The 26,891-nt window shown below is 40.4% G+C and overlaps 2 protein-coding genes across 2 annotated transcripts in view; both read left to right on the forward strand.

Annotated features, from left to right (window-relative positions):
* Nucleotides 1-26,891, forward strand: part of LOC6552181 — a 30,717-nt gene that overhangs the window by 1,676 nt on the left and 2,150 nt on the right. Inside the window, exons 2-11 of the mRNA XM_001978799.3 lie at nt 1,477-1,841; nt 11,763-11,862; nt 18,406-18,516; nt 18,890-19,682; nt 20,959-21,049; nt 21,110-22,113; nt 22,575-22,751; nt 22,820-23,012; nt 26,093-26,357; nt 26,421-26,598. Coding sequence (XP_001978835.2) covers nt 1,477-1,841; nt 11,763-11,862; nt 18,406-18,516; nt 18,890-19,682; nt 20,959-21,049; nt 21,110-22,113; nt 22,575-22,751; nt 22,820-23,012; nt 26,093-26,357; nt 26,421-26,598 — 3,277 coding nt within the window. The remainder of the gene's footprint in view (nt 1-1,476; nt 1,842-11,762; nt 11,863-18,405; nt 18,517-18,889; nt 19,683-20,958; nt 21,050-21,109; nt 22,114-22,574; nt 22,752-22,819; nt 23,013-26,092; nt 26,358-26,420; nt 26,599-26,891) is intronic.
* LOC26526730 (trichohyalin) lies at nt 16,086-17,847 on the forward strand. Its single transcript, XM_015155031.2, has one exon. The coding sequence runs from the start codon at nt 16,186-16,188 to the stop codon at nt 17,788-17,790; it is 1,605 nt and encodes a 534-aa protein (XP_015010517.1). The 5' UTR covers nt 16,086-16,185; the 3' UTR covers nt 17,791-17,847.

The following is a 26,891-nucleotide window of genomic DNA, read 5'->3' on the forward strand; positions in this document are numbered from 1 at the left end:
CTTCGAGGCAACCCCTTAAATTAAATATATCAAACTTAAGCTGCTTGCCTTCCGAACAGCACAAAATTGCAGAAGACGCCCTTGTTTACTCTAAATAGATGAAATAGAATAAAAGCTAAGGTAATTGGGCCAATAGTCGGACGCAGCTAACTTTTCAGTAGAAGTGCCACCGAGGGCGTGGATTCAGTTTCAGCTTAAAGCGAATTTTATGGATTCATTTTATTCAATTATATACTCATTTTGGATTCAATCATATGGTGCAGGTTTGGTAATAATGGCAAAAAGAGTATTCCTTTCCGATCGACAAGGTATTCATCACTACCTAAAATGTCCCAAAAGTCTCCCTTTCAGTCGGAACTGAAACTAGCAGCATTATGATACATTTCAAAGTGTCTGTACCTATATATTGATTACATATTATAACTGATTCACGAAGCTAGCGACCATTCTTGTTGTAATACAGTTTAGTCAAGGTAAAATGGGGAAAATCACAAGCCATCACTCAATTTACGGAAGAATGTGCTTGACTGCAGGTCCAAATTTGGAAAAAATCTGTGCAATATAACTTTAGCTGTCCCAAGACAATGTCTCAATTTACAGAGAGCTTTACTCGCCGAAAGAAGTTGCAAATCGCGGTTAGAAAAACTCAGCTTCTGAGCAGCAATTCATGGATTTCGGCACCTCGATTTGGATTTGGTAAATCACGGGCTGCTTCTCCTTGAGCAGAATCTTAGGCTGAAAGGCATGTAAATCACCCTATCCATAACCCTATCCACTTTTTGGATACTTGGCAGTTTCTCGAGATGCCGAGAATACACAGAAAACCACTTGAAGAGCTCAGCTCCACCACGAAGCGATGTCGATTTAGCTATTTTAAAACCATTTATAACAAGAGAGCAAAATACCTTCGGCCACTCGAGGCTTATACGTATAGCCCTGCAGTAATTATACTTTTAAAAAACATTTAAAGACGCTATGATCTATAATTTTCTATCATTTTCCACTCATATATCAACTACTACGGAGCTATTTAATATATTCCTATTTGATCAAATTAAAACCGAAATTATATAGCCAGTAAATTGGTGTATTCGGAATTAGAACAACGAGACTATTTTCAGTTTATAACATATTCTAAGCTTGTTTGACCAATGTCGGTAGGGATACTTTAAGGATGTTTTTATTTTAATGAGAATAAATTGCCCCCGAAAGCTTAGGTTATTCATAAGTACTGTTATCCTTTTAACGGGTTTTATTTTAAATCGCTCTTCTTTGGCATCACTGGCAGATTTTGCTTGGATGCCAGCATCAGCAGTTGCAGAAACTAAAATGCTTGAGCACATACCCACATACACTGGCAGAAAAGCGTACTGCAAAAGCTTAAATATGCACAACTTTTTTATGCGCCACATAAAATGTTTCTCTTTCCTTTTTCTTCCCGCTGATGAAAACAACGTTGAAAACAACGGCGCCCAGACCTAAGCGGCTTCATTAAATTACTCGAGCTGCCCAAGTACACGAGCGTTATAAAGACTTTAAATGCGGGCATTATGGTAGACAGCGACGTGGACCAAGATGCCGATATGGACGTTGACACGCCCAGCCAGCCACGTCAGCAACAGCAGCTGCATTCGGAGCAGGAGCCACATCGTCATCATCATCAGGACTCCAGAGCAAAACAAGCTCTAGTGGGCGAGGAGGAATCCCATTCATCCGGCGAGACCGGGGAAAATCATTGGAACGACGCCCGCAGCTTCTCGGGTCACTGTCATCAGCTGGCTGAGCAACTTGCCCTCGACTTCAACAAGACCGTTGTCCTGTGGCCCTGTCCGCGAATGAAAGTGAGTACGTCCTTAGTTTAAGACTGCTGACTCACAATAATAATGAAACGGGAGCTATGCCGAATGTTTCAATGGATGCACGTTAAATGGGAAACCCAATCGAAATGGATAGCTAAGCACATCCGATCTTAATGCAACGGAATTTTATTCTCTAATAAACTTTACTGTAGCTGAGAATTTAAATCAGCTTCTTATTTTATTCAGCGCCTTTCATATATGTATTCGTCACTAAGCTGGCGCCGGCCACACTAATATGAGGGTTGCCAAGGTTGCCAGGGCTGCCAAAAAAATTTGTTGTGTTAATTAAGGAGAAATTTGGGCAAATAACTTAGATCCTGACCCGAAACAGCCACAGGCACTTTGCAGTAGCAATTTATAATTTGCAAAACAATCTCAAAACACAAAAAAGGAGAAAGCTCGCACCACAAAAGTGCATCAAGTCAAGTCCGTTGCTGTGTGCCCGAGATGCAGCAAACAGGAAATGGAATTCCTAGCCAAGGGCTACGGAATATGCTTTTCGGAGGGGTTGAGTGCGGCGGGAACTATCCAAAATATGCTGCGAAATTGCCTGATGAAAGTCGACGCTGGCATGAAATTACTTCTTGTGGCAAGTGTTGCCCTTCGCTCGCCATCTGCCCAACTCCAGCAAACCTTCACCTGCCGGTTCAGTTTACGCCTACAAGTGCCTGAAGAATATCTAGCTTAATCCGCCAGCATTCTTCTACTTGGCCAACTGTCAGACAATCGTGCGACGTAAAGTTGTGATCGTTACTTTGCACATTTTATGAACCCGCCAGCGTGGCGTTCATTTTTTGTTGACATTTGATTGACAAGAGCTGAGCGAAATTTCTACGAAAGTTTGACAATTTATAGAGGTTGTCAGCAAAGTTATTAATTAAAAAATGTGTGCACGAAATGCACTGACGAACTGAAGCCAAACAAGATAGAATGGTACAGTCGAGTTCCCCGACTATCAGATACCCGTTACTCAGCTAGTGGAAGTGCGAACGAGGAATTTTATAATTTTCTGGTAAAAATTGGATAATAATTAAACATGACAAAAAAAATTAAAAATTTTTCAAAACTGTGGGCAGTTTTGTGCGGTTTGTGGGCGTGACCAAATTTGGAAAGGCTGCGTCTTTGGTCTATGCCTCTGGAAGCTGCATGCTTAATCTCAACATTGTAGCTTTTGTAGTTCCTGGGATCGAGGCGTTCATACGGACAGACGGACGGACATGGCCAGATCCACTTGGCTATTGATCCTGATCAAGAATATATATAATTTTCAACGAATTTATTATACCGAGTAACGTGTATAAAAACTGAACTGTACTACGTAAAAAACTAGTAACGTTTGCTCCTTCAGCATAGAAACGATCTGTTTTCAGTTTTTGTGACTAAAAAATCATTTTGCATTTGAATCAACAAATACACAATATACTGTACTTAGCGTACTGAAGCGTATAGGTCAACCTAATGTAACCGGGCTACTCCATATTTTGATAAAGCATGTCGTAGAAGTAATTTCGTTACCCCGCTCGTCCTCGGGGGAAGTATTAAAATTGAATTTTGGCACTAATGAGAATCTGCCTTTCGCTTGTGGAATTTCCGTAAATCGATTTCTCAGCGTTTGCATGGAAGGGAATCACGGATTTCGAAGCAGTATTAACGAAAACAATTTATTAAAAACTGAATATCTTGAAACTCCAATAGCCATGCATAAAGCGTAATAAAATGTTACGCCGCTTTTTACGGTGGCACTTTCCATTTCAGAGTCCTGCGAAAGTAAACTCCATCGTGAGTCAACACACAAGCGTAATTAAGTGCACCGGGTTGTATCCTTTTTCTTTGTTTGATGTTTTCATGCTAAGCAAAGCTTGCAGCACATCTGCCAGCATGTACCAAACAATCCTCTCTCCTGCAACTTGCCAATTCATTGCAGTTTTCTAAAAGCTTTGCTGTTCCATTACCCACCCGACGTATACGTAATATTTCACTGTACATTATACCGAAACTGCAGCTTTGCTTGCCTTTTTATCAACAGCAGCTCCATCGCTAGATGGAGGACGAGCTGAATTCGCCTTTTTATTATGATGTTGTCATGTTAAGGTCAATGCTCTGTCTGATGGTCCACGTCCCCATGTGAGTAGCATGCGAAGATAAGCAAAATGTGAAATATTCCTCATACTTTAAATTCGAATGTACATTGTTATACCCGTTACTCGTAAAGTAAAGGGTTATACTAGATTCGTTGAAATGTTTGTAACAAACAGAGGGAAGCGTTTCCGACTTTATTCTTTTTCAGGATGGATAGCCGGTCGATCTGGCCTTGTCCGTCTGTCCGTCCGTTTGTCCGTATTAACGCCTCGATCTCAGGAACTATAAACGCTAGAGAGTTGAGGTTAAGCATACAGATTCCAGAGACTTTTACCCTACAAGTAACGGAAATATAATACAAATCTTTTTTAATATTCTTTAAAAATGTATTTTTTCTCCTTCTTTAGTTGTATTGACTAATCTGCCTACTATTGGTTATTCTCATATTTGTTTATTTTTCACAATTATAGACACCCACCTAATGTTGTCAATTCCATTGGTAGTCAGAACGGATGTCATCGTTATCAGTGATGCAGCTTGTAGCCTGCTTTGCTATTGTTGTCAATTGTCAAGCTGATTGAGTGAAAGGCAAATGCTTTGTGGGGAAGCAGAAGGTCAGGGATGGATGGATGGCATTCAGAGTCCTGGAATCCACTCTTCGTCCTTGATAAACTGCAGTGCCAGCTGACGGCATGAATGAGTGAATCACTGCTTGAATGAGTGACTGACGGACGGACTGAATCGACTGACTGAGATAAATGGTAGTCGTCCCAGATTGGCAATGCATCGATGCCGAGAAGGGTTTCTTTTAACGATTAGAGTTTAGATGTATCCCATCACCCGTATCCCATAGAACGCCATTTAATTGAAATGCTGCATTAATCTTCATTTACTTGTTTTCAAGCTTGTCATGTCTGCGGGCTTGGAGAAGTTGTAAGCTATATCAAAGATACGCAGTGTCAAAGTAGAGATTCTGTGCAAATTAAAATATAACAAGAGAGAGTGCTGTAGTCGAGTTCCCCGACTATTAGATACCCGTTACTTGGCGAGGAATTTCAATTTGCGTCTATGACTATGGAAGCTGCATGCTTAATCTCAACCTTGTAGCTTTTGTAGTTCCTGAGATCAAGGCGTTCATACGGACAGACAGATCGACTCGGCTATTGACCCTGATCAAGAATATATATACTGCATATGGTCGTGGTTTACTCTGCGAGAAACGGGTATAAAAATATCAAAAGTGTGAGTTTATGGGTCTATATCTCAACTTTCTATCTTGTATAGTTCCTGAAATCGGGGCGGTCATACGGGCAGACGTAATTACAATAAGCAGTAGGAGAGAATATGTTTAAGGCACGCATCCATTTATTTTTGTTCCTTATTGTGAAATATACTTATATATGAATAAAAAATAAAAAATAATACTTTCGTCCTGAGCATAAAATTTAGAGTCCGTGATTCAACCAACGTGTTTGTATTATTTTTTCCAACACTGTATTTATAAGCGGTTGGTCAGCTTGAGAATGCTGACTCCGCATTTAAGCCGCTTCGATCATGAGTTAGGCTTATGTTCCTTGCAATTATGTTTTATTTAATTTGTTTATTAATTTATTTTATTATTATTTATTATTTTGTATTCATTTTGGGCTCTTGATATATGCGCCTAATACAGCACATGGACTTGACCCCTGATCTTCTTCATTGCAAAAGCATAGACATTATTTGGAAATGCCTTTTCAAGTACTTATTGCACAAGTATCTAGTCGCAGGTGATCGGAAGTTATATGCGTACGAAATGCAGCACTTTTTTAACTGTTTTCCGGCTGAACTGTCGGGGTTTTCCAAAAGTGGTACTTCTACTTCTAAGGTATCTCATTTCGAGCTAATTAACAGAAAAACATTGTTTTACAAATTTAAAATTTATATATTATTATTAAATGTTTAATTTAAATGTATTTTAAAAAATATATTTTCAACGGATCTAAAAGGATTTAAACAAATTTTAATTTTAATTCGACTTATATTTTTAACAAGAATTTTGTTATATTTTCGTGGGTATACTAGATGTATACTAGATTCTTTGGAAAGCATGTACAGATTTTCCGATCATATATATCATTTATTTCTTATATATGATCAGAATCGCTAGCGCAGTCGCTAGTTAAGATACCCGTTAATCTGACAATGAAAGTAAACTACAATAGCGTTCTCCCATGTTTTAAAATTGTTAAACTGTTCCTCGACTAACAGTAATTTGCGGCCATATTATTATTTTCTGGCATTTTCCCATTCCTTTTGTACTATATGAAAATATCAAAAGCAGAGCAGTTATTTCAACCTTTATTTAAAGTGGTTTCACTGCTTTGCCAGCTACTAACCAAAACCACATTATTCAAGGATTCAAGAATATTCCAGAAGTACAGCCTTGTCAGCTTCATTTGCTATCCACAATTTGAAGTTTATGCATATGTTTAACAAAAAGATGTTTAGTTTTAATTTTCTTTATTTAAATCGGCAGCTAGCTAAATTATATCTGTGGACCATCTTTCGGAAGACAGGTCACAGTTAGTGGATCAGAAATCAGGGAACCCTAACGGTAACTTTTCAGACAATCTGGTAACAGCCAACGAAGGTTGGGCTAAGTGGCGGGGTCATAAAACGTTTTTGCGTCGCTTTCTACATTAATTGCTTTCGTCGCCCTTCCTTGGGGGAACAGCAATTTGCATAAAAATCATAATAAATTCAATGATGCTTATTTTGCAAGAAACCATCTCGGTCTCGCTACACGTTTTCTCCGCCATTTTCAGCCTTTATTTCGCCGAAAGAGCCGCTCATAAAAAGGCTGCCGGCTCAAAGAGGTTGCCACTTAGGCACCGCTCAATTATTCATAAAGTTGGCCCAACAAAACAAGCACACACGTGGCCCAAAAGCGAGGGCTTAATTGTCACAAAGAGAGCTCCAGGGGCAGCGGACCATCAGAAATTAAATCGTTTTACAGGCAGTCACTTAAATCACTTTATATGTTTATATAGGTAGAGCAAAGCCCTCCTGAATCTGGCAACCATCCGTCTTTGCTGCCATCTTGGTCGTAAAATATTATGAACTGGCTTAAGCAGGCTCAGTACTATATTTATTGAAAGTTCCACTTAATACATCCTTAATACATACTTAATACAACTACATACACAAAAAAATCAAATACTTTCAACATTTTGTTCAAAAGTGTGGTCATGACAGCTTGGGCGTTGGTGTGGGCGTGGCCAAACTTTTTGGAATGCCAAAAAAATGCCACTGCGTGACAGTTTGTGGTCGTTTGAGTGAGCATCTTATGCCGCGTCTATATCTCTGGAATCTCAACTTCCTAACTGTTAAAGTTCCTGAGATCTCGACGTTCATGCTGACAAACAGACGGACAGACAGTGCAGGTCGACTCGGCTAGTGGAGTGATCAAGAATATATATGTATACAGTAGAATCCGGTTATAACGACTCCGCTTATAGCGTCAGTCCGGTTATTGCGGCGGAAGCTCGATGGCTTTGTTGGTCCCCATACAAAGTTATATGAAAGGACTTCCGGTTAGTACGTCTCCGCTTTTAGCGACAAACCGCTTATACCGACGAGATTTTTCATAATTCAACCGGATATTGCGACGTGCCGGATATACAGAAAAATATTTACAATAATTTAGAGTAATTATTTAAAATAATTACAAATAAAAAAAAAAGATTATTAATTACGCAGAGCGTGCGTGTGCAGACATCATGCCTATATTCCATGAGATGTCCCGTTATATTTCTGGTTTTTTCTCCTTTTTTCAATAAATTTTAATGCGTAAATTCGCCAAATGTGAGTTAATGCACTAAATGCGCATGATGATCTCATTCAGTTTAAGCTCGACACTTGTGCATTAGGCCCACAAAAAAACGAAAATGCTTCTCCGTCGAAGAAAAAATGAAATTATTCGGTGTTTGGAAGCTATGGAAAACCCATGCTATTCAAATAAATTTATTAAATTTTTTGTTTGATTAAAAAATTAATTTGTTTTATGTTAAAACATATTACGAACATGGCAACCATAAAATAATCAAAATAATCAAAAAAAAATTTTTCATCTTTCTGTTAGTGCGTCTTCCGGGTATAACGACGTAAAATCGTCGGTCCCTTGAAGGTCGCTATAGCCGGATTCTACTGTACTATGTATGGTGGGAAACGCTTCCTTCTACCTGTTACATAATCTTGAGCGAATCTAGTATACCCATTTACTCTACGAGTGACGGCTATAAAAATACAAATCGCTACAGTAGGTTCCTCGACTATCAGGTAGTGGCACGGATATTATATGTACAAATACAATTCAAGAACAACAAAATTGCCGTCTCCTTGACAAAAGTAGTACATATATCATTTAGGAGTATTTCCTTATTCTTGGAAATTAAATTGATTGGACAACAATTTGTTGTTTACAATTTGTCCAGGCCTTAAAACAACGCGTGAGCACTAAAACTATATTAATTGAGGACCTTCTGAAACCTCAAACATTTCCATCGGCATTGTCGGCTCGGGAATGGTTGAAATAATGACCCTGCTCTGGGATCTTAGCCCGATAGTCCATTTAGAACAATTCTGCTCCACCTGAAGTGGAGTTTGGGGTTATATGCTATATCATTCATCATCAACATTCATCGTTGAAAAATAAATAAGTCCTCCTGGTACCACCGGTATTTGTGTGACCAAAGCTGTAGATGTTCCAAGCATTGAAACCGCTGAAGAGAGCAAATCCTGGCAAGGGCATCACGTTCGCGTGTGACTTACACATGTGTGTCGGCAAGGATGACGGCCAGGAGGGAGCCGGTGATACTTCGCTTGTGAAACTATATAGCACCTTCTAGACTGTTGCATTAAGACAACCACTTCGGCCTGAAAAGGAGCCATATACGCCCAGACTTCATTGTTGGCTGGCTCCTTCTGTGACGTCTTAATGGGTTTGGTACAGCCGCACATCCTGGCCATTTATCCTTGGTTAAATAACAGCAAATTAAGTGCCCGCCTCCAAAGTTGCTGCTCCTTTTATTGTGTATTGATAATAATGACGGCTTCATTTTATCTCGCAAGCCCAGCTGTCGGCTGTTTCTTATTGAAAATGAATAATCGTCCAAAGCTTGCCAGCTGCCGCTGAAAACAGCCAAAAAACATTTATCTGCAATTTTGTATCGATGAAGTTTCCCTTTTTCCTTGCGCCGGGAGGTATTTATAAAATATTGGCATGCAACACTTTACTCGTATAAAACTGCGTTCATGTTCTCTTATCCTTGCTATCGCATTGCCAGCCTTTAATCAGGGACACTTTTAATAAGCCCACGGTATTTCACAAATTATTTCAGGCTCGCCACGCACAAATAGAGGTCAGCACAAATTACCAATTGATATGCACACGCCCCTAACTAAATTATTAACAAGTGAATACATTTTAGCGTTGTGTTAGGTAGCGAGATTTAATATAAAATATATAATATAATATATAACAAAGAGGTCGCTTGAGTTGAATGGGGATAAGCCAAGCATCTGCGAGTTGGAGGTCCCCGAAATCTGCAAAGGAGGCTGGCAAATGTCAAATATTTGCTGAGCTGTGATTAATGTTGATTCTTTTTTTGGCTCTTGGCTCCTTTGCATAACATTTCGGCTGCGAACTAGCAGCAATTCACCTGCGAGTGAATGCCGTGGAAAAAATAAATCAAGGATACATACGAAAAGCGAAAACCGAAAAGCTCAGGGAAAACAAATTTCCCGCCCCTTGACAATAGTCATATATAATGTAGATGGATTTCCTTCTGCTTGGAGAATGAACTAATTTAATTGGACAACAACTTGTTGGTTAACCATTTGTCCAGACCGTAAAACAAAGCCTGAGCATCTTACAACTATAATGAATTCCCACTTCTCCCCAATTTCCTTTCATTTCTAACTGCACTTGGGGAAATTTAAAGGGCGTCGCAGCAGGAGACTACCGTCAATAGTTGTCCAAAATGCAATTCGATGCCGAATTGTTGCAATTGCAATGGAACCCAATGCGAAAGTTTTTGAACTTTGGCACTGCTATTGTTGGCCAAAACGAAAACTTGTAAACAATGCCATTTACCGGCTCATTTAGGCACTATTCCATTATTCCACAGGGAAAATATAGTATATCAATATTAAGTTTGTTACTCAACACTAATAAAACTACTAGCAAGTGCAGTAATGCTATCAGCAAATTATTTAAAACCGAAAAAGGAAAGCAAAAAAAAGAAAATGTTAAAATAATCGGAACCTTTCAGTTTAAATTATTACCCACAATCATAACGATATTTATCTTTTGCTTAGATTAAATTTGCTTTAAATTAAAATTTGTAAATCAATCCGCCTAAACGTATTTTCTCAGACGTTTTTTGAACCTATTGGGCCTGCCAAAATAATGAAGAAGTCAAACGGCCATCCAAGAGGCAGGTGTCCTGCAAACGAGAACAGAAAAAGGCACCCTCGGCAATCCGAATCTAGTATACACTTGCAGCAGTTTTACATTAAACAAAAAACTGGGGAACTTTTCTTTCTTTCTATATACATGATTAAAACGTGTCATGATCGAACAGAACAAGCAAGGTTTCTTTTTCATTAATTATTAATTAAATGCATCCATACTATACTACTAAATAGAAGAAAAAGTGAGATACTTGCAACGGATACTCGGTTGTGGATACTGGCCCAGAATATATGTTCATCATATGACCGAGACATTGGCGACATATGACTCCATCGCGCTGCAAACTCCAGATTGAAACGATATACCCTCTCCTAGGGTATAACAAGCTTTCAAAGGACAAAGCTAAGTCTGAGGCAGTACCCGCCACAATCGACGAACCCAGAGGTGCCCCTTATCAATGCCATTGCAAATCGAATTTCTGCGTCCAACTTCCAGGGAGTAAAGACCTTTTGTGCTCGAGCACGACAATGATTACGACGGTGGAGGGGTCACAAAGGATAAAGGAGCAATATAGGATTCGGCACGAGTTATTGATTAAAGTCTGTTGTTTGTGAACGCTTCACTGAAATGCCCTGATTAGACGTGATTGAATTGTCTGACCATCAGAATTCGTGAGGTTTCGAGTATTGAAAGTTCGCATACCTATTAAAGACTGAATTACCGGACATTTTCCAAAGGTCAAAGGTTAAACATTGTTTTCTTAGTACCTTCCGCAGTCATTCGACTCAATATGTTAATTTTCTCGCTTTAGACCCACATCTCCTCTTTAATTCATTATAAATTTATTTGTTAAATAGTATTCGTATTCTGTGAATCACGTAAGGCTAATGCAGAATAATAAGGCACCTAACTGGTATACCCTTTACTGAGTACTCAGTACTGAGTAATGGTTGCGTACACTTGTATATATCCCCAATTACACAAGCAATTGCCAAGCTTTAAAATACCAAGTAAGTCTCAGTGTATACTCAATCCACAAGATGCAGCCCACGCGCAACTTCCCATTGTAGAATTTCCCCGCCATTATTTAATTGCTTGAGCTTTCAATTTGTTTCACTTAAACAAACAAGGCAGCTGAGCACAAGAGTTTGTGTTTAGCTTCTCCTTTTGCAGCCCACTGGTGGGCTGATTTCGAGGACGGAAATACAAAATCAGGGAATAATATATAGAAATCAGAGTAAATGGTAAGGGAATCTGGGTTGAAGGCGGAGAAGAGTTAGGTGAATGGGCCAGTTTACCTCCTAGTTGTGCATTTATAAGACGGCGGAAAATCTTTGGTCTAACTTTTAACTGTTTCATTTTTACAGATATCCAGCAATTTTCTGCCATCCTTCGAAGCAATTTCCCTAGCTGTGCAAAGCATTTCCAGCAAGTTGAACTTTTCGCAAGTTGATATCTATATTGGCGGTAAGTAATTTTCCCTGGGTCCTAAAACTATCAGCATGAAACTTTTCCCAAGAATTTTCTATACCCTATAGCAGCCGTAGGAATAATCTAAATATAAATGGATGGATAGATAGAGTTTACATAATGCCCCTATAAATAATGTTTCGGGTCCCATTTGTCTACCCTACCTATGATATTTATATCCCATTTCATCAGATCTCATACTATACCAAGGTTGATTAATCCCTAACCTCCTTTTATGGCGGTTGTGAAGGCTGGTTGCCCGTTAAATAAACACATTTGCCGGGAGCTTGTAGATGGTTGTGGGCAGTGGGTGGTCTTGGCTGTGGCAGTAGCCGCGCCCACGTAATGCCAAATTATGGAGTTAGGTGGCAATGGGGATGGGGATAGGGATGGGGATGAGGGAAGTGGCAGCTTGTAGCAAACTCTACGTACACGTGTGCGTATACGCAGTGCAATTAGTGGCGACATTATTATGATTAACGCAGCTCGCTGAGTGTTTGCCCAAACACAGGCAGCCGCCGAAAGATAGTGAGATACGCGGAATAGGAGGTAAATAGGGGGATCTGGGTGGGGCAATAAGCTCCATTAAGTTGACACATCTGCATATGAAATTTAATTAGGTGGCTGCGCTAATCAGCCGAACCGCCAGTCAGTGACGCCCTATTACCTAATTAGCAAGAGTGGCAATAAAACGCAGCATTTTGCAAACAGCCGACGGCCATCAATTTTAGATTAATGGCAGGCCGAACCAGTTGCAATGCAAGATTTTCCAAGTTTCCTTAACAAATGTAATGATTGACGTACATTATTCTGTTCAGAATTCATACAATAACCTTTCTTTGTCCACATGTGAACGAAATATTAGAGGTCCCCGACAACAATCCTTAGAAATGCTTACATTTGCTTGCTTAAAATACCGTTTACAGGAGGAACCGAAACAGAAAAATATCAATAAAATTATTAATATATAACAAAAATTGGCAATCCGTTTTGATATTCCAAATATTATTATTGATATAGCTGAGTTCAACAGATCTCTTTAATTAAAGCCAAACAAAAACAAGATAGAATGCTATAGTCGAGACTATCAGACTATCAGATACCACAGACTATCAACATTTTCTGGACAATCAGTAGAAATTGCAGAAAAAATATTAAAATGAAAAAAAACTTACAATTTTCCCAAAAGTGTGGGCGTGACAGTTTTGGGAGGTTGTGGTCGTTAGAGTGGGCGTTCTCGTTCGCACTTTCACTAGCTGATTAACGGGTATCTGATAGTCGGGGAACTCGACCACAGCTTTCTCTCTTGATTTAAAATGCCTTTTTAACGGCAGGCCTTTGGTAGGTATTCACGCTGTGGTATTTAACGATGTTTTCCCGCTAAGCCGACAGGTTTACCCAAAAGTGGTATGACTGAAAATTCTTATACCGAGCTGTTTAACAAAAAAAAATGTTCTTAAATTTTTAAAGTAATGTGCTTCTACAGACAGACAAACATACCGAAAGACTATTAACTTTGAAAGGTTCCCCAAAATGATATTTTTATTTTTAATAAACACTTTAACCCCATAAGGGAACCAAATATTTTGGGAAGTCTTGGAAAGAAATCGATTTAGTTTTTACGCTACTTTTCGATTTACACTCCGACTTCCGGCGAATACAAACTTCACTTGGACTCGTTAAGGGACTCGAATGAAAGATCTTCGGTGGAGAAATGGCGGGGAAAGATATACACGCACTTGATTATACCAAAAGATGTCCTAATAGCCCCAGAAACCATTTTAATAAATAATGCTGCAACATCTTTGTCTTTTAAAGGACCATAAAGCCTGGATGCTGAAGGACATGAACGGACATTAATATCAAGTGTTTACCAATTAACGTGATGTATTTCAGGGCAGCGTCCATCAGCATTTGGTTTTATGAAGGCTAATTAGCGGGAGCTGGCTTTTTATGATATATCTGGCCCGAATGAAACATAATGTAGTCGAAACCCATAAAAGGTGGACCGGGCGCGGCCATATGCCGTCGATTTATTGGGCCGGCTTCTGCGCTGATTGGCTTCATTCCCTGACTTTGGCCATTGTTTTCCATTTCGAGTTATCCTTGTCTGGATCTTTGTGCTGCTGGCGATAAAAGTGATGACAACACGAGGGAATCAATCGATGAACCGAGTTCTCCAAGACGGTAATGACAGCATTATGTATATTGTGTGTGCGATCAAAAGCAATTTGCAACTATAATTGCAACCCCCGCCACCACCATCAGAGATGAAAACTGCCAAGAGTGCAGCTTCCAAGTATACGGCATGGTTTTTCCTTAAATCAACACGCGAATGTAAACTTAGTTATGAAGCTGAAAGCGTTTCATGGAGCTGACTGCTGATAGCACTCAGGAATCCAAATTAAACACGAGCAGGTGCACAGAGTAATTATGGTTTAGTTTTCAACGTCCCTTTTGCCCTTAAAGTTATTTAAGATAAATGGTTTGGATGCCCCAGTCTGACTTTGAGGACCACTTGATGGTGATGTGTAAGCCCAAAGTTGTTTTGGATGGACGAACAAGTTTATGAGGTCAGCTGTCGAACCCATTTCTCCTAGTTTTCACACAACTATAAACATTCCCAGTCTCCGCAGTCTATGTAAATGATATCGTGTACAGTCTTGTTTTTCAGGGGAGCAGGAAATATCATTTGTAGATAGTAACTATTAGCAGTTAACTTGACCGTCGTCATTCGGAAACTTTATGCGTAGAAGAGTGCTTCGAGTGAACGCCGCGCAATTTAGCTTTTGAGTCAGTGCATGAATATTGAGATACATAAAAGAAAATGCACACACGCAAACCCGAGAAAGAAAAGCATTCATCTGCATTCTCGAGGGAGTGCCTTTTGTAAGTAAGAAATGTCGTTAAGTGGCCGCTTTTCCCACACACCTACATGTAGAATTGTGCAGCGAATGGGCTCTAATGCTGGCATTGAGGAAAAATGGGCAGAAATTAACCACCCAAGAGGACAGTCTCCAGTTAATACCAATATCAGTGCAACTAAGCGTTGCTTTAAAAGATACTTATACAAATCGGAAACACGGTTTTTCCTAGAGCTCCAAAGTTGAAAACCCGAACCGCTGCAGATTCTAATCGCACTGGCTCTTCCGCATTGGTTATACTGACCTAAAAGTTATGACATTTGTCATTGTTCTAGGAAAACTACGCCAATTCCTGAAAAATCAACCACTTGAATTTGTCGGAGTGGAAACAAAAAGAAAATCCCAGCCGGAGGGCATACGACTTAGGTTTAGGCTTACGTCGAATCATTAAAATCTATGTCAACAAAATAGCAAGTACTCACTTTTTCGCATAACATATTTTAATAATCTAAGGGACAAAAACAATTGTTGTTAAATCTAGCTGGGGTATTGGTTTCTGATTCGTTGTCTGTACATATATAAAGTACATTATATAAAGTACATATATTAGTATATATGTATGTACATATATAATTACATATATATACGCTCAAGTTTGTTTTCGAGTGTTGCCACGCCCACTCGAATGCACACAAACCGCCCAAAGCTCCCACGCTAACATGTTTCAAATATGTTAGATTTTTTTTTTTTTTACCTCAAAATTTTAACGGCAAAAACAATTTTTTCCACTTTTGAAGTGTTTTATTTTTTTTCCTTATATTATTTGTCTTGCCAATTTATATCTATCTATCCCAAACTAGCGAAAAAAATTTGAATAATGCTGAGTTCTGGCGATAGATTGCGTTGAAAAAACTGATAAGCAATTTTTTTTTTTTTTTCTTTCATTTTATTTACAATCTGTCTTAATTGGACAATAAGTAAATGTTGTAATTAATATTAAAAATAACAGAGGCAGTAGAATTCGTTTAGCCTACTACATAATTTATGTACTTTTTTTTTATCTATCTATGAGGGAGATCGAGCACGTGAATGCGTTTGAGTCTTCTTACGTTGTTATTGTTGTTAATCAAACTTATCTAAATCTTAAGCTATCTTAAGCTAAATTGTTATCATGAATTCTTGGTCTATCTATATATTTTTTGTTATATTTTGTAATTTCATCTTTAACAGAAGGGATTCCTTGTTTGCATTTGAAATATAAAATGGGATAAGCCAATGAGAAAATATTCGTTGTAATGTCGATAATGTATATTCACTTCTTGTTTGAATACAACGATCGACTTTCCCGTCACGAAATCCCTTCAAGCAAAGCCACATACGCCTACAAATTAGTAGAGATTTTCACTACCCGACTTGTACACATTTTTCGTTAGTTTATTTGGATAACCCCGCCAAAATGCAGGCCTCCGGACGTGGTGCAGACCACTTCAACTTCATCACACGGACGGACCGCAAAAGTCTGCACACTCAAATCGGAAAGCTGGTGAACAAGGCGAAGCAGGTGGCCGCGGCGGAGCTGCAGGAACGGAGCAGAAGGCTGAAGAACATGCTGGATGAGGAGGACAAGCGGTACGAGGAGGAGTTTTCGAACACGGTGAAGACCCGGATCGACCAGGACATTAAGGAACGAAAGGAGCACCTGCACGCCATCAAGGAGCAGGTGGCCAAGCAGCACAAAAAGTTCCTCGAGGAGAAGCACATTCAGCAGGTCATGCTCGACTGCTACGAGATCCGCGAGGCCCTTCGGCAGCAGGACCTCGTGGAGACGAAGATAGTCCAGGAGGAGCAAATTCTCGAGAACCAACGGAAGAAGCGGCGCGAGTGCCAGCAAGATAAGTATTGGCTGGAGCTGAATCGCCGCCGGTGGGCCCAGTTCGACTGCAACCAAGCGGAGGAAAATCTGAGACGCCACCAGATGCAAGAGCAAGTAAATCATGTCCTGGCCGTCCAAGTAGCTGAGCACGAGGAGAAGCGCAAGGCGGCGATGGCAGAAAGGATGGAAGACGAGCGGATACTTAATTCTCTTCTGGAGGAGATCCGCTTGGAGGAGTTTGAGAAGGAGCACCAGCCTGCACCAGCAAATCAATTGGCCCACCAAGCCGAGCTGCTGAAGGAGATCGAGCGAAAAAGATGCGCCCGCCTGGCGGACTGGGAGTCGGAGAAGAATGACCACATGGCCTTCTGCCGGGAAACGCAACGGTTGGAAGCCGAGGCTCTGGCCAAGATCGCTCAGTCTAAGAAGGATCTTAACCGAGCTACTCTGGAATACCTGGCCTACCTCCGCCGCATGCAATCTCTTGAACTGGGAATCGAGAAGATGATGGACGAGCGCATCGCCGATCTCTACCAGCTGGACATGTGTACCAAGGTCAACATCACGGAAAGAATGCGGCTGAAGCGGGAGGCCGCAGAGAAGTGTCACGAGATCCTCCGGAAGCAGATCTGCGAGGACTACGAACGCAGAATCCGGTCTGATGCTGAACTTCGGGAGAACAAAATGATGGAGAATCGCTTTGTTCATCCGGAGGTCACTCATGAAATGATTGTGTGCCGCCAGATCCAGCACAAAGCAGACTTGGATGCACAAATCAAGGAGATGAAGCGTATCCAGATGGAGGAGGAGAAACGATTTGATAGTCGCCTTATGGCCGCTGTCGATAATCCCGTCGTCTGCAAAAGATTAGCTAAGGAGATTTTGGACTCCGGCACTGATTACCTTGCTCCGCATCCAAACTGGCGGGTTATGGCCTGTAATCCCACTAAGTACATTCCCAGACCTCCGGCCACCGAGCAGGATTTCAATGCCCGAGTTCTCGGTGCCAGTGTGGACAAATGTCCTTGCCCCAGAGAAGCCAGGAAGCACTGCAGCTTCATGGCTGAACTGGGTACGCAGGATGTACCTCCTGAGGGAGCCAAGACCCATGTGGAAGCCAAAACTTTCATTCCGGCCCAGAACCAAAAAACTTCCGCTTTTCGGAATTGCCGCTGCAAATTCTATTAGTTTTTTTAGTGGGCAGCATATTTCAAGCCACTTAAAATTGAGTTGAGTGTTGAGTCTATACAATAAATTGAATAATTATATTTACTGCTCTATTTTTTCTAACAGAATTCTTTGTAAACCAAGGATAATATCCTAATTTCATGTATTGAGCCCATTTACGAAATATTTAGTTATTTAATTTTAAGGAGGTCCGCCCAATTACCATCCTTCCAGAGCATCCTTCCAGAGCATCCTTCCAGGGCATCCTTCCAGAGCATCCTTCCAGAGCATCCTTCCAGGCACTAGTTCCATGATCATTCATTCATCCATTTCATTCATTCATTTCATTCATGGTCTTTCATATTTACTGAATACATTGCCTATGAGATGTCATTTCTTGGACCAAAGCCGGTTTGAAATACACTTTCTATGACTATTGGATAGCTCTGCATAGGCGCATATGAAACTGCTTTCCAATGAAAGCGCTCATAAGAAACAGAGTGACTGTGGGTGTTCATTGTGCAAAGGCCAGGACACACATGACACCAGTACTTTGGGCCACAAAATCGCAATTTAATTTCTACATCGCTGCCCTATTTGTCTCACACCTTCTCTCTATCTCTGTGTGGTTTTCAGACGACAATTGGGGCCTAGGACTGGCCATTGCCACCAACTTGCATGTGCCGTATCGCATCGAAATTGGCAGGACAATACGTCACCTGCATCTGCAGGATAAGCCGGGCAAAGGTGAGTACCGCCTCTGCTGGTCACTGGGCATACTGCACTGAAAAGCAACAAGCTCGACAAATTGGTGCTCCAGTGTGTTGCTATCTAAGAGAAGAAATCTATAATTGATAATTATCAACAGTTTTCTATTTTTAGCATACATAGTCTTAGGTTCTTAAGTAAATTAACACACTTAAAAAGAAACCAACTCGTCTAATAAAAAAACCAGTTGTTGTGGTGCTCCTTATTATAAAGTTAACACGGGTTACATTTCTTAGAAAGAGCCATCTTTGAACTTAATTGCATTAACCTTGTAAAATGTGTGCGGTTTTTTATACTTGTGTAGTTCCCGTTGTTAAAACTCACTCGGTCTCGATTTCGGTTTCGGTTTCAGCAATTATTATAACAGCCCCGCTGAACGATGCGAGCACCACCCTGCTGTTGTCCACCATCGAGGTGGAGTGGGCGGAGCAGGCGCGGAAGAAAGGTCATGGGTCAGGGCCCAGGAGGCAGCACACAAAAATCCTGCTCATCGACATGGCGGCCAGCTCATTGGACATCCAGCATGGGTTCTATAAATACTTGGCTCGAATGGGTGGCTCACGGAGTAAAGCCTTCGCACACGACGCTGATTCTCCGGCCGAAATGGTCAGCAGCAATCTGTTGGTGCTGACTCTGCTAAACGACAGACATCGCCTCTTTCTAAATGGGGCCGGACTGATGGCCACAATGCAGAATTTTCGCACGCCTCTCAACGGGAACCACAAGGATCCACCAGCCTCCGACCACCGCAATGCCAGCCTGCACAAGCTGTATCCGTTCCGCAATCTCTTCCCGCTCTTTGATACGATAGTAACAACCACTACCCAACCGGACACTTCAGAAACCAGTCCCCAATATGATTTTGTGGTGCTGGACATCGTTAGGGACGCCCCGGTGGCCCCCTACAAGTGGCGACCACTGCTCATTCTGGAGAGCGATAGTGCAAGTCAAGGAGGTGGGTTGGAGGTCGAAGGGAGTGGCTCCTATATCACCCACTCGATACACCCTGCTTACGACGAGTGGTTGCTGGTCAGCAGTGTCCTTCTCTGGCAGTGCGGTGCCATCTGCTGGACCATCGTGGCGATCTGTGTGGGCCTACTGGTCATCATATTCGCGGGCATTGTAGCCGGCGGAATCGCCATGCGGTAAGTTGCCTGCCAATTAAACTTTAATTTGTAAGTCATAAGAGGGAACTTGACTAAATGATTTGTTAAGTTTTTTAAGCTTACAAAGCAATTGTAATTAATTTAAAACCAGCTTAGGCTTATAGAACTTCATAGAAACTGGTTATCTTCATACTTTTCCCACTTTTAAATTCAATAAACTAATTTATACAAGAAATTTTCAAAATCTTACATTATAATATGGGAGCATTAATATATATACTTACATACAAATTTTAAAGTAAACTAAAACAAACAATGATAAGTTTTGGGATTTTTAGAAATACAAAAAATTTAGGTATTATATATAATAATTGTTTTAATTGAACAATTTCCAACAATAAGAGTTAAATCCCTTCTAATTGTGTTGACCCAATCCTTACATTTGCAGTCAAATACCACACGGTGCATTTCATAAGTTCGAAGAAATGGATAGAAAGAAGCGTTTCCGACTATACATATTAAAATATATATAGTCTTGATCAGGATCAATAGCCGAGTCCATCTGTTCGTCCGTATGAACGTCGTATCTCAGGATCTATAAAAGCTAGAAAGTTGAGACTAGGCATGCAGATTTTGCCACGCCCACTCTAACGCCAATAAACCGCCAATTTTGATATTTGATATTTGTTTAGATAATTTTCCCCTTTTTTTTTTGTTTTGGTCTTGTAAATGTCTATTATTTTGCCTAAAAACTTGTGGCCACAACCCACTCTAACGCCCACAAACCGCCCAAAACTGTCATGCCCACACTTATATTTTTTTTCTACCGATATTCCAAAAAAATTAAAAAATTTCTTGTTCGCACTTCCACCAGCTGAGTAAATTTTTAATTTTTGCTGAGTAACGGGTATATGATAGTCGGAGAACTCGACTATAGCGTTCTCTCATGTTTTTAATATACATATAATTACTACAAGATATATAAGGTCTGGATTGCCTTTTTTATTCTTAGTGAACTGATGTATAGTCTGAAACTTACTATTCTATCATTAGCCCAGTTAACTTGCCAAATAAAAATTTTAAAATCTCAATTCTGTCACAGAAAACGATTCTATTGTGAATGACTTGCAAAAAGCTGCGCAAAAATTCTTCTATGATCCTTGGTATTTAAGATCGAAAGCTTTTCTTGTCAAGACTCCGACATTACTCTATTATTTAGTTCCTGTAAAATACGCAATATTTCTATTAGTACCTACTTAAATAAAAAAAAGATTACAAATATTAATGCCGTTTAATTTGGTTATGTCCCGCACAGAAACTACTTCTTACGTAAGCGTCTCTCGAAGGGGCCCAACAAAATAGTCCTTTCAGCCAGCGATTTTGTTTTCCCAGTGGATTCTCGAAGAGTAAGCTCCTCATCCAAATTTCTATATCATTTAAAACACCTCCATATTTTTCGATTTTAGGTCGATGAGGGCATAGAGGCCATGCTATGCTGTTGGCTGCAGCAGCTGCAGGAGTTTGGAGGCCCGGAAGTAGACAAGCCGGATCTACTTAAAGGTTCCATTGGCTCCCTAAAGAATCTAGGATTCGTAATTCCCGGTGCAGCCGCCCCGGGCTCGGCTGGAGGCATCACAGCCACGGCGAACGGAAAGAGCGGGTCTTCCGCCACTGGCAGCTTAGCCAGGCACAATCCTGCCCATCTGGACATGAGAGCTCGGTATAATGGAGATCTCGTGCAACTGAAGGAGGTGCATATAAACGGATCTACGGAGCTGCGCACCAAGGCGATGGATCTACTCGTAATGGCCCATGGTCTAAGGCACGAAAATATAAACCCGTTAATTGGCTGGCTATCTGATCCCAACCGCACGGCCATGGTCTTTGATTTCTGCTCCAGAGGATCGCTGCAGGATGTGCTTATCATGGATGAGATCAAGCTAGACTGGTCATTTCGGCTGAGCCTGCTCACGGATCTGGTCAGGGGCATGCGATACCTACACACCTCACCCTTGAGAGTTCATGGGGCCTTGACCTCGAGAAACTGCGTAGTGGATGCCCGATGGGTCCTGAAGATCACCGACTATGGGTTGAACTCTTTTTACGAATCGCAGGGACTTCCGCCAAGACCCAGGAGTGCCAAGGAGCTGTTGTGGACAGCACCAGAGCTCCTTCGCAACATGAAGCACCACCAGCATCAGCACCACCATCAACACCAGCACGGCCGCATTCAGTTGGGGACCCAACTTGGAGACGTCTATTCCTTCGGAATCATCATGCAGGAGGTGGTAGTCAGGGGAGAACCCTACTGCATGCTCTCCCTCTCCCCGGAGGAAATAATAATCAAAATCAAAAAGCCTCCGCCTCTGATACGGCCCTCAGTTTCCAAGGGAGCCGCTCCACCAGAGGCCATCAATATCATGCGCCAGTGCTGGGCCGAACAGCCTGACATGCGTCCTGACTTTAACTCGTAAGTATTACCAGCAGATTAGTGAACAGTTTGCAAGTCAGCTGAGATCTGCTACTACTTTAATCTAACATTAGCTTAAATGTAGCGGCAAACAGATAGACAAAGCTTACGCCTTCAATCGAGCCTGCTTTACACTTCCTAAACACGTAATGTTGAATAGTTTTGTATTGTTCCCTTATAAATGCATTGCCGTTTGCAGGGTATACCAAATAAGTTGAAAAGTATGTAGAAAGAAAAGGTAGCAGGAAGCGTTTCCGAAACTATAAAGTATATATATTCTTGATCACAATCACTAGTCTGTCCGTCCGTCATATGGCGATTACAGCACAATCGGAACATTAATAAGAAATTAGTTAAACATTGTTATTTTTATTATTATCTTTGCAGTGGTATTTAGCCTCAGGTTTTTTTCTTTATATTTTATATATCATGGCTCCTTCATTTTTATTTTTATCCATTAGGGTTTATGAACGCTTCAAGATGCTGAACCATGGACGCAAGGTAAACTTTGTGGACACGATGTTCCAAATGCTCGAGAAGTACTCTAATAACTTGGAGGAGTTGATTCGGGAACGCACTGAACAACTGGACATTGAACGAAAGAAGACTGAACAGCTGCTGAATCGCATGTTACCAAGGTAAGACACCGTCAATCAAAATATAGCTCCAAAAATGAATATGTTTTGTTATCAAACCTTATATTCAGCTCGGTTGCTGAAAAACTGAAGATGGGCTTGGCCGTCGACCCGGAAGAATTTTCCGACGTAACCATATACTTTAGTGACATTGTTGGTTTTACAACAATCGCCGCCCATTGCAGTCCTGTTCAAGTTGTGGATTTGCTCAACGATCTCTATACGATCTTCGATGCCACAATCAACGCCTATAACGTGTACAAGGTAAGGAACCAAGTAATTTTTTGGATGATTGATTTTACATATTTGAATTACTTTTGTAATGTTAAAGACAGGATTTAGTTCAACTTTGTTAGCGTTAATCTGAGCGAATTACAATCACTTATTATCTTAAAACGTTTCCCATATAAGTAATATATATTCTAAATCTACGCAGTGCGTGAATTATTGCCATGGTTCAAAACTATGATACTTCGATTCAGCTGTCGTCGTGCGCTTAGAAAAATAAAAAATAGCGTGCAACTTTCCATGTATATTTATTTGAAAAAGCACAGCTTCAAAACCAACAGAGCTAGCATCACAGTGCAAATCTACTTCGTCTTTGTAATCATAAATAGCTAAAACTGGTGCCTGTACTAATTCGTCCTTAATCGTCAGAAAACAAACAAATTTTCTCCAAATCGAAATTTTTCGTCCCTTCTCAACAGCTAGTATACAAAAATCTTGAATACGTCTGCCAAAATATGAACATAATCCAAAAAAACTTTGGACTGACTGTGTTCTGTCAGGGACAGGAACATTGTTCATTGTTTATCGCTTATATTCCGTTGTCGTTTGCTCTGATACCCAATTCATTTATTTTAATTTATTTATATTTATTATAATAAGCATTCGCATTTATCCATTCGGAGTACTAGCTTGTTTTTAGCCAATCTCGCCAGTATCCTTGCTGGCGATCATGATATCCATGTACACAATTACCTTGTTGTCTCTAATAACATCATTAAAAATTTTGCTTATAAATCTCTGAAACCCGGCTGATGTAGTTTTCAGACCCATCGGCATCCTGAGAAACTCAAATTCACCTAACGGGGTTACAAAGGGGCTGTACTTGACTGATTTCTTGTTAACAAAAACATGGAAATAGTTGTTTTTTAAGTCATGTCTTGTAAAGATTTTGTTGTTAACCAATTTATCTAACAGGTCATCAATGAGTGGAATAGGGTACTTGTCCTTAATAAAAATCTTGTTAAGTTTCCTAAATTCGATGCACAATCTTATGTCTCCTGGGTTTACCGAGGAAAACCGAACTAAAGTTCGTACCGCTTGAATAATCAGTCTTCTTCTCGTATAGTTGATATTATACACCTCATTGATAGTCAATTCAGTTTCATCTAACCCTGGTCAACTGTATTCTTGCAAACGTTGCCTTTAATGGCTGGATTACCTGTTTGACAACCTTTTTTATGTTAATATGTTCCAACTGTATCACTAACAGCACTGTTTCAAATCTTTACTAGCTGAATTACTAATCGTACTAACGGTTTCTAAGTCTTTACTAACTGTATTACTAGTCGTACTAACTTTCAAAATCTGTACTAACTGTATCAGAACGGATTACGCGCGGTTTTTCCCGGTGAATCATTGATTTTAAAAGTGTTTTTAGGTTTGCATGAATTTCCACCATTGTTCACCATATTGATTTGGGTTTCCGTAGAATTAAATGTAACCATCATCAAGGCGTTTAGATCTAGCATTAGCTCGCTTTTAACGTATCTTACATAATTTTTGTATTTGCGCTCTTACACTGGGTATTGTCCGACGAAGTGTCCAAAGGTTCCGCAAGCGTAGCAAGATCCGCGCTTTCTTTTTGGCTTGCGGCAATCCCTAGCGTAGTGTTTCAAAGCGTTATAAGCCACTTTTCGAGAGAATCTAAGATCCTTTAAAATGGATGAAATGGATTTTCCCGCCAATTTCATGATTTGGATGACATCTCGCTGTGCTTCAGTCTACCAGCGACCTTTAGCCATTTTAAACCGAAGTTTTTTTTATTTACCGAAGTTAATAAAGCACAATTTATCAATTTAAGATCGAAAAAATACACTTGCTTCCAACAAAGACACTAGAATAATTATTCCAGTGTCTTTGGTTGAACTGTATGATCCAGTCTCGAGCACATAGGCTTCCATCAAAGTCCATCGTTACGTTTTTTGCTAATGAAAGTGATGCCGCAGCCAATCCTAAAAGTTTGTTTACGTCCGTGATGCGTCGTTTTTCCCTGCGGTCTGTCATCTCCTTTCCAACACTAAACGTGCCCGTTTTTAAGCGCGTGCCTCCAATTCGGACAGCTGTTTCATGCCGATTTCAACTCCCTTCAGCGACGGCATAGAAGTGAAATCGGTAATAATTTGGATGCTCGTGTTCCGACTGCTGTCCCTGAGAAATGGCTCCAATCGACTCGCTCATGGGCTGTAACTTTTCCTTTTTCGCGAATTTGTTAAATGTGGTGGCTCGTTGCCACGTGTTTCTGGTGAAATGGCCTGCATGCGCGCTATTAATTCCGCTGTTGAGTCTGAAGCTTGCAGTCCGAGAGCTGCCAGCCAACTTTTCAGCTGAACAACGGCGAATTGGTTAAAATCTTTGTCAGGCATTGTAAGTAAAAACAACTTCTGATGTTGTAAACGACTGGACCAACACTCTTCCTTTTATATCCCTCTTATTTTGACTGTTCTCTTTGAGAGCACGCCACCGAATCTTCTTCTCTTCTTCATTTCTGCGAACGGGCCATAACAGAATGGATCTTATATGCTGAATGTACATGATAGAAAGGGAAGACAATTTTGCGCTTAATTTTAACGGGGAATTGTGCTTATTACTCTTTTGTTTTTATTCTATTTCACAGTGGGTCTCAATAAGTATTTGTTATGTAATGCATAATACAGTGGGACCTACTATATGTCCTTCTACAGTGTGTACAGTGTCATTACAAAAAATACACAATCAATGTACTTATGTAGCACAAAAGTATGTGTTATTCTTATATTTTAAACCCTCAAAATATTTATTAATTAGGGTGATGGGTATTGCATTTAACTTAGTGAATGTAAATATCTAAAAACAGTATTCTTTTTCCGTTAGACCACAAATTGAATAAAGCTTGGGAATGGCATGTTATATTTTTGTTAACAAGACTGCGGGAACCTGACTTGTGTGCACTCACAAAACTGGTAGTCCGAATGTCACTTTCTCTTTAATTAACTAAATTACTTTCTACTGCTTTGCAAGTTGCAGGTATAGGAATGATATTTTTCGTTATTTGATACATTTTTCTCTTCTTTGGTCAGGTGGAGACGATCGGCGATGCATATATGGTGGTTAGCGGGCTGCCCGTGAAAATACCCGACCATGCCGAGCAGATAGCTACCATGGCCTTAGACCTTCTGCATCAAAGTGGTCGTTTCAATGTAAAGCACCTTCCCGGAGTTCCACTTCAACTGAGGATCGGCCTCCACACGGGTCCCTGTTGCGCCGGAGTGGTGGGTCTCACGATGCCCAGATACTGTCTATTTGGGGACACAGTAAACACGGCATCGAGAATGGAGTCGACAGGTAATTGCAGATGCACGTTTCTAAGTCGCCACACATTAAACTAACACAACACGTGCATTTAAGGATCCTCATGGCGCATTCATATGTCCCAGGAGACAAGGGATCGCCTGGAGGCTCGGGGTGGCTATGACATCGAGCAAAGGGGTCTCATCGACATCAAGGGAAAGGGCATGATGAACACCTTCTGGCTGCTGGGAAAAAAAGGATTCGACAAGCCGCTGCCGGCACCGCCGCCTATTGGGTGAGATTATATTACAAATAAATATAAGTGAATATAGCAGTTTGACAATCTCAAGCGGTATTTAACGGAAGGTACCCCAAGGGTATATCAATCTCATTTTATTTATTATCGCAGTAAAAAACTTTTTCCCATTTGCTTTTTACGAAATAATAATTTTTGAAACATAAATCCAAATGTGGCAGTCAAAGCGACCTATTAAAATATGAAATGGAAACATTTTTAAAATGTATTTCTATTTGTGTAGATCATCTTAATCTGACCAAAAATACTTTTTGTTAACATCCCATCTTGAA

The sequence above is a fragment of the Drosophila erecta genome, unplaced genomic scaffold, assembly GCF_003286155.1.
Source record: "Drosophila erecta strain 14021-0224.00,06,07 unplaced genomic scaffold, DereRS2 tig00000000-arrow-pilon, whole genome shotgun sequence".
Classification (NCBI taxonomy): domain Eukaryota; kingdom Metazoa; phylum Arthropoda; class Insecta; order Diptera; family Drosophilidae; genus Drosophila; species Drosophila erecta.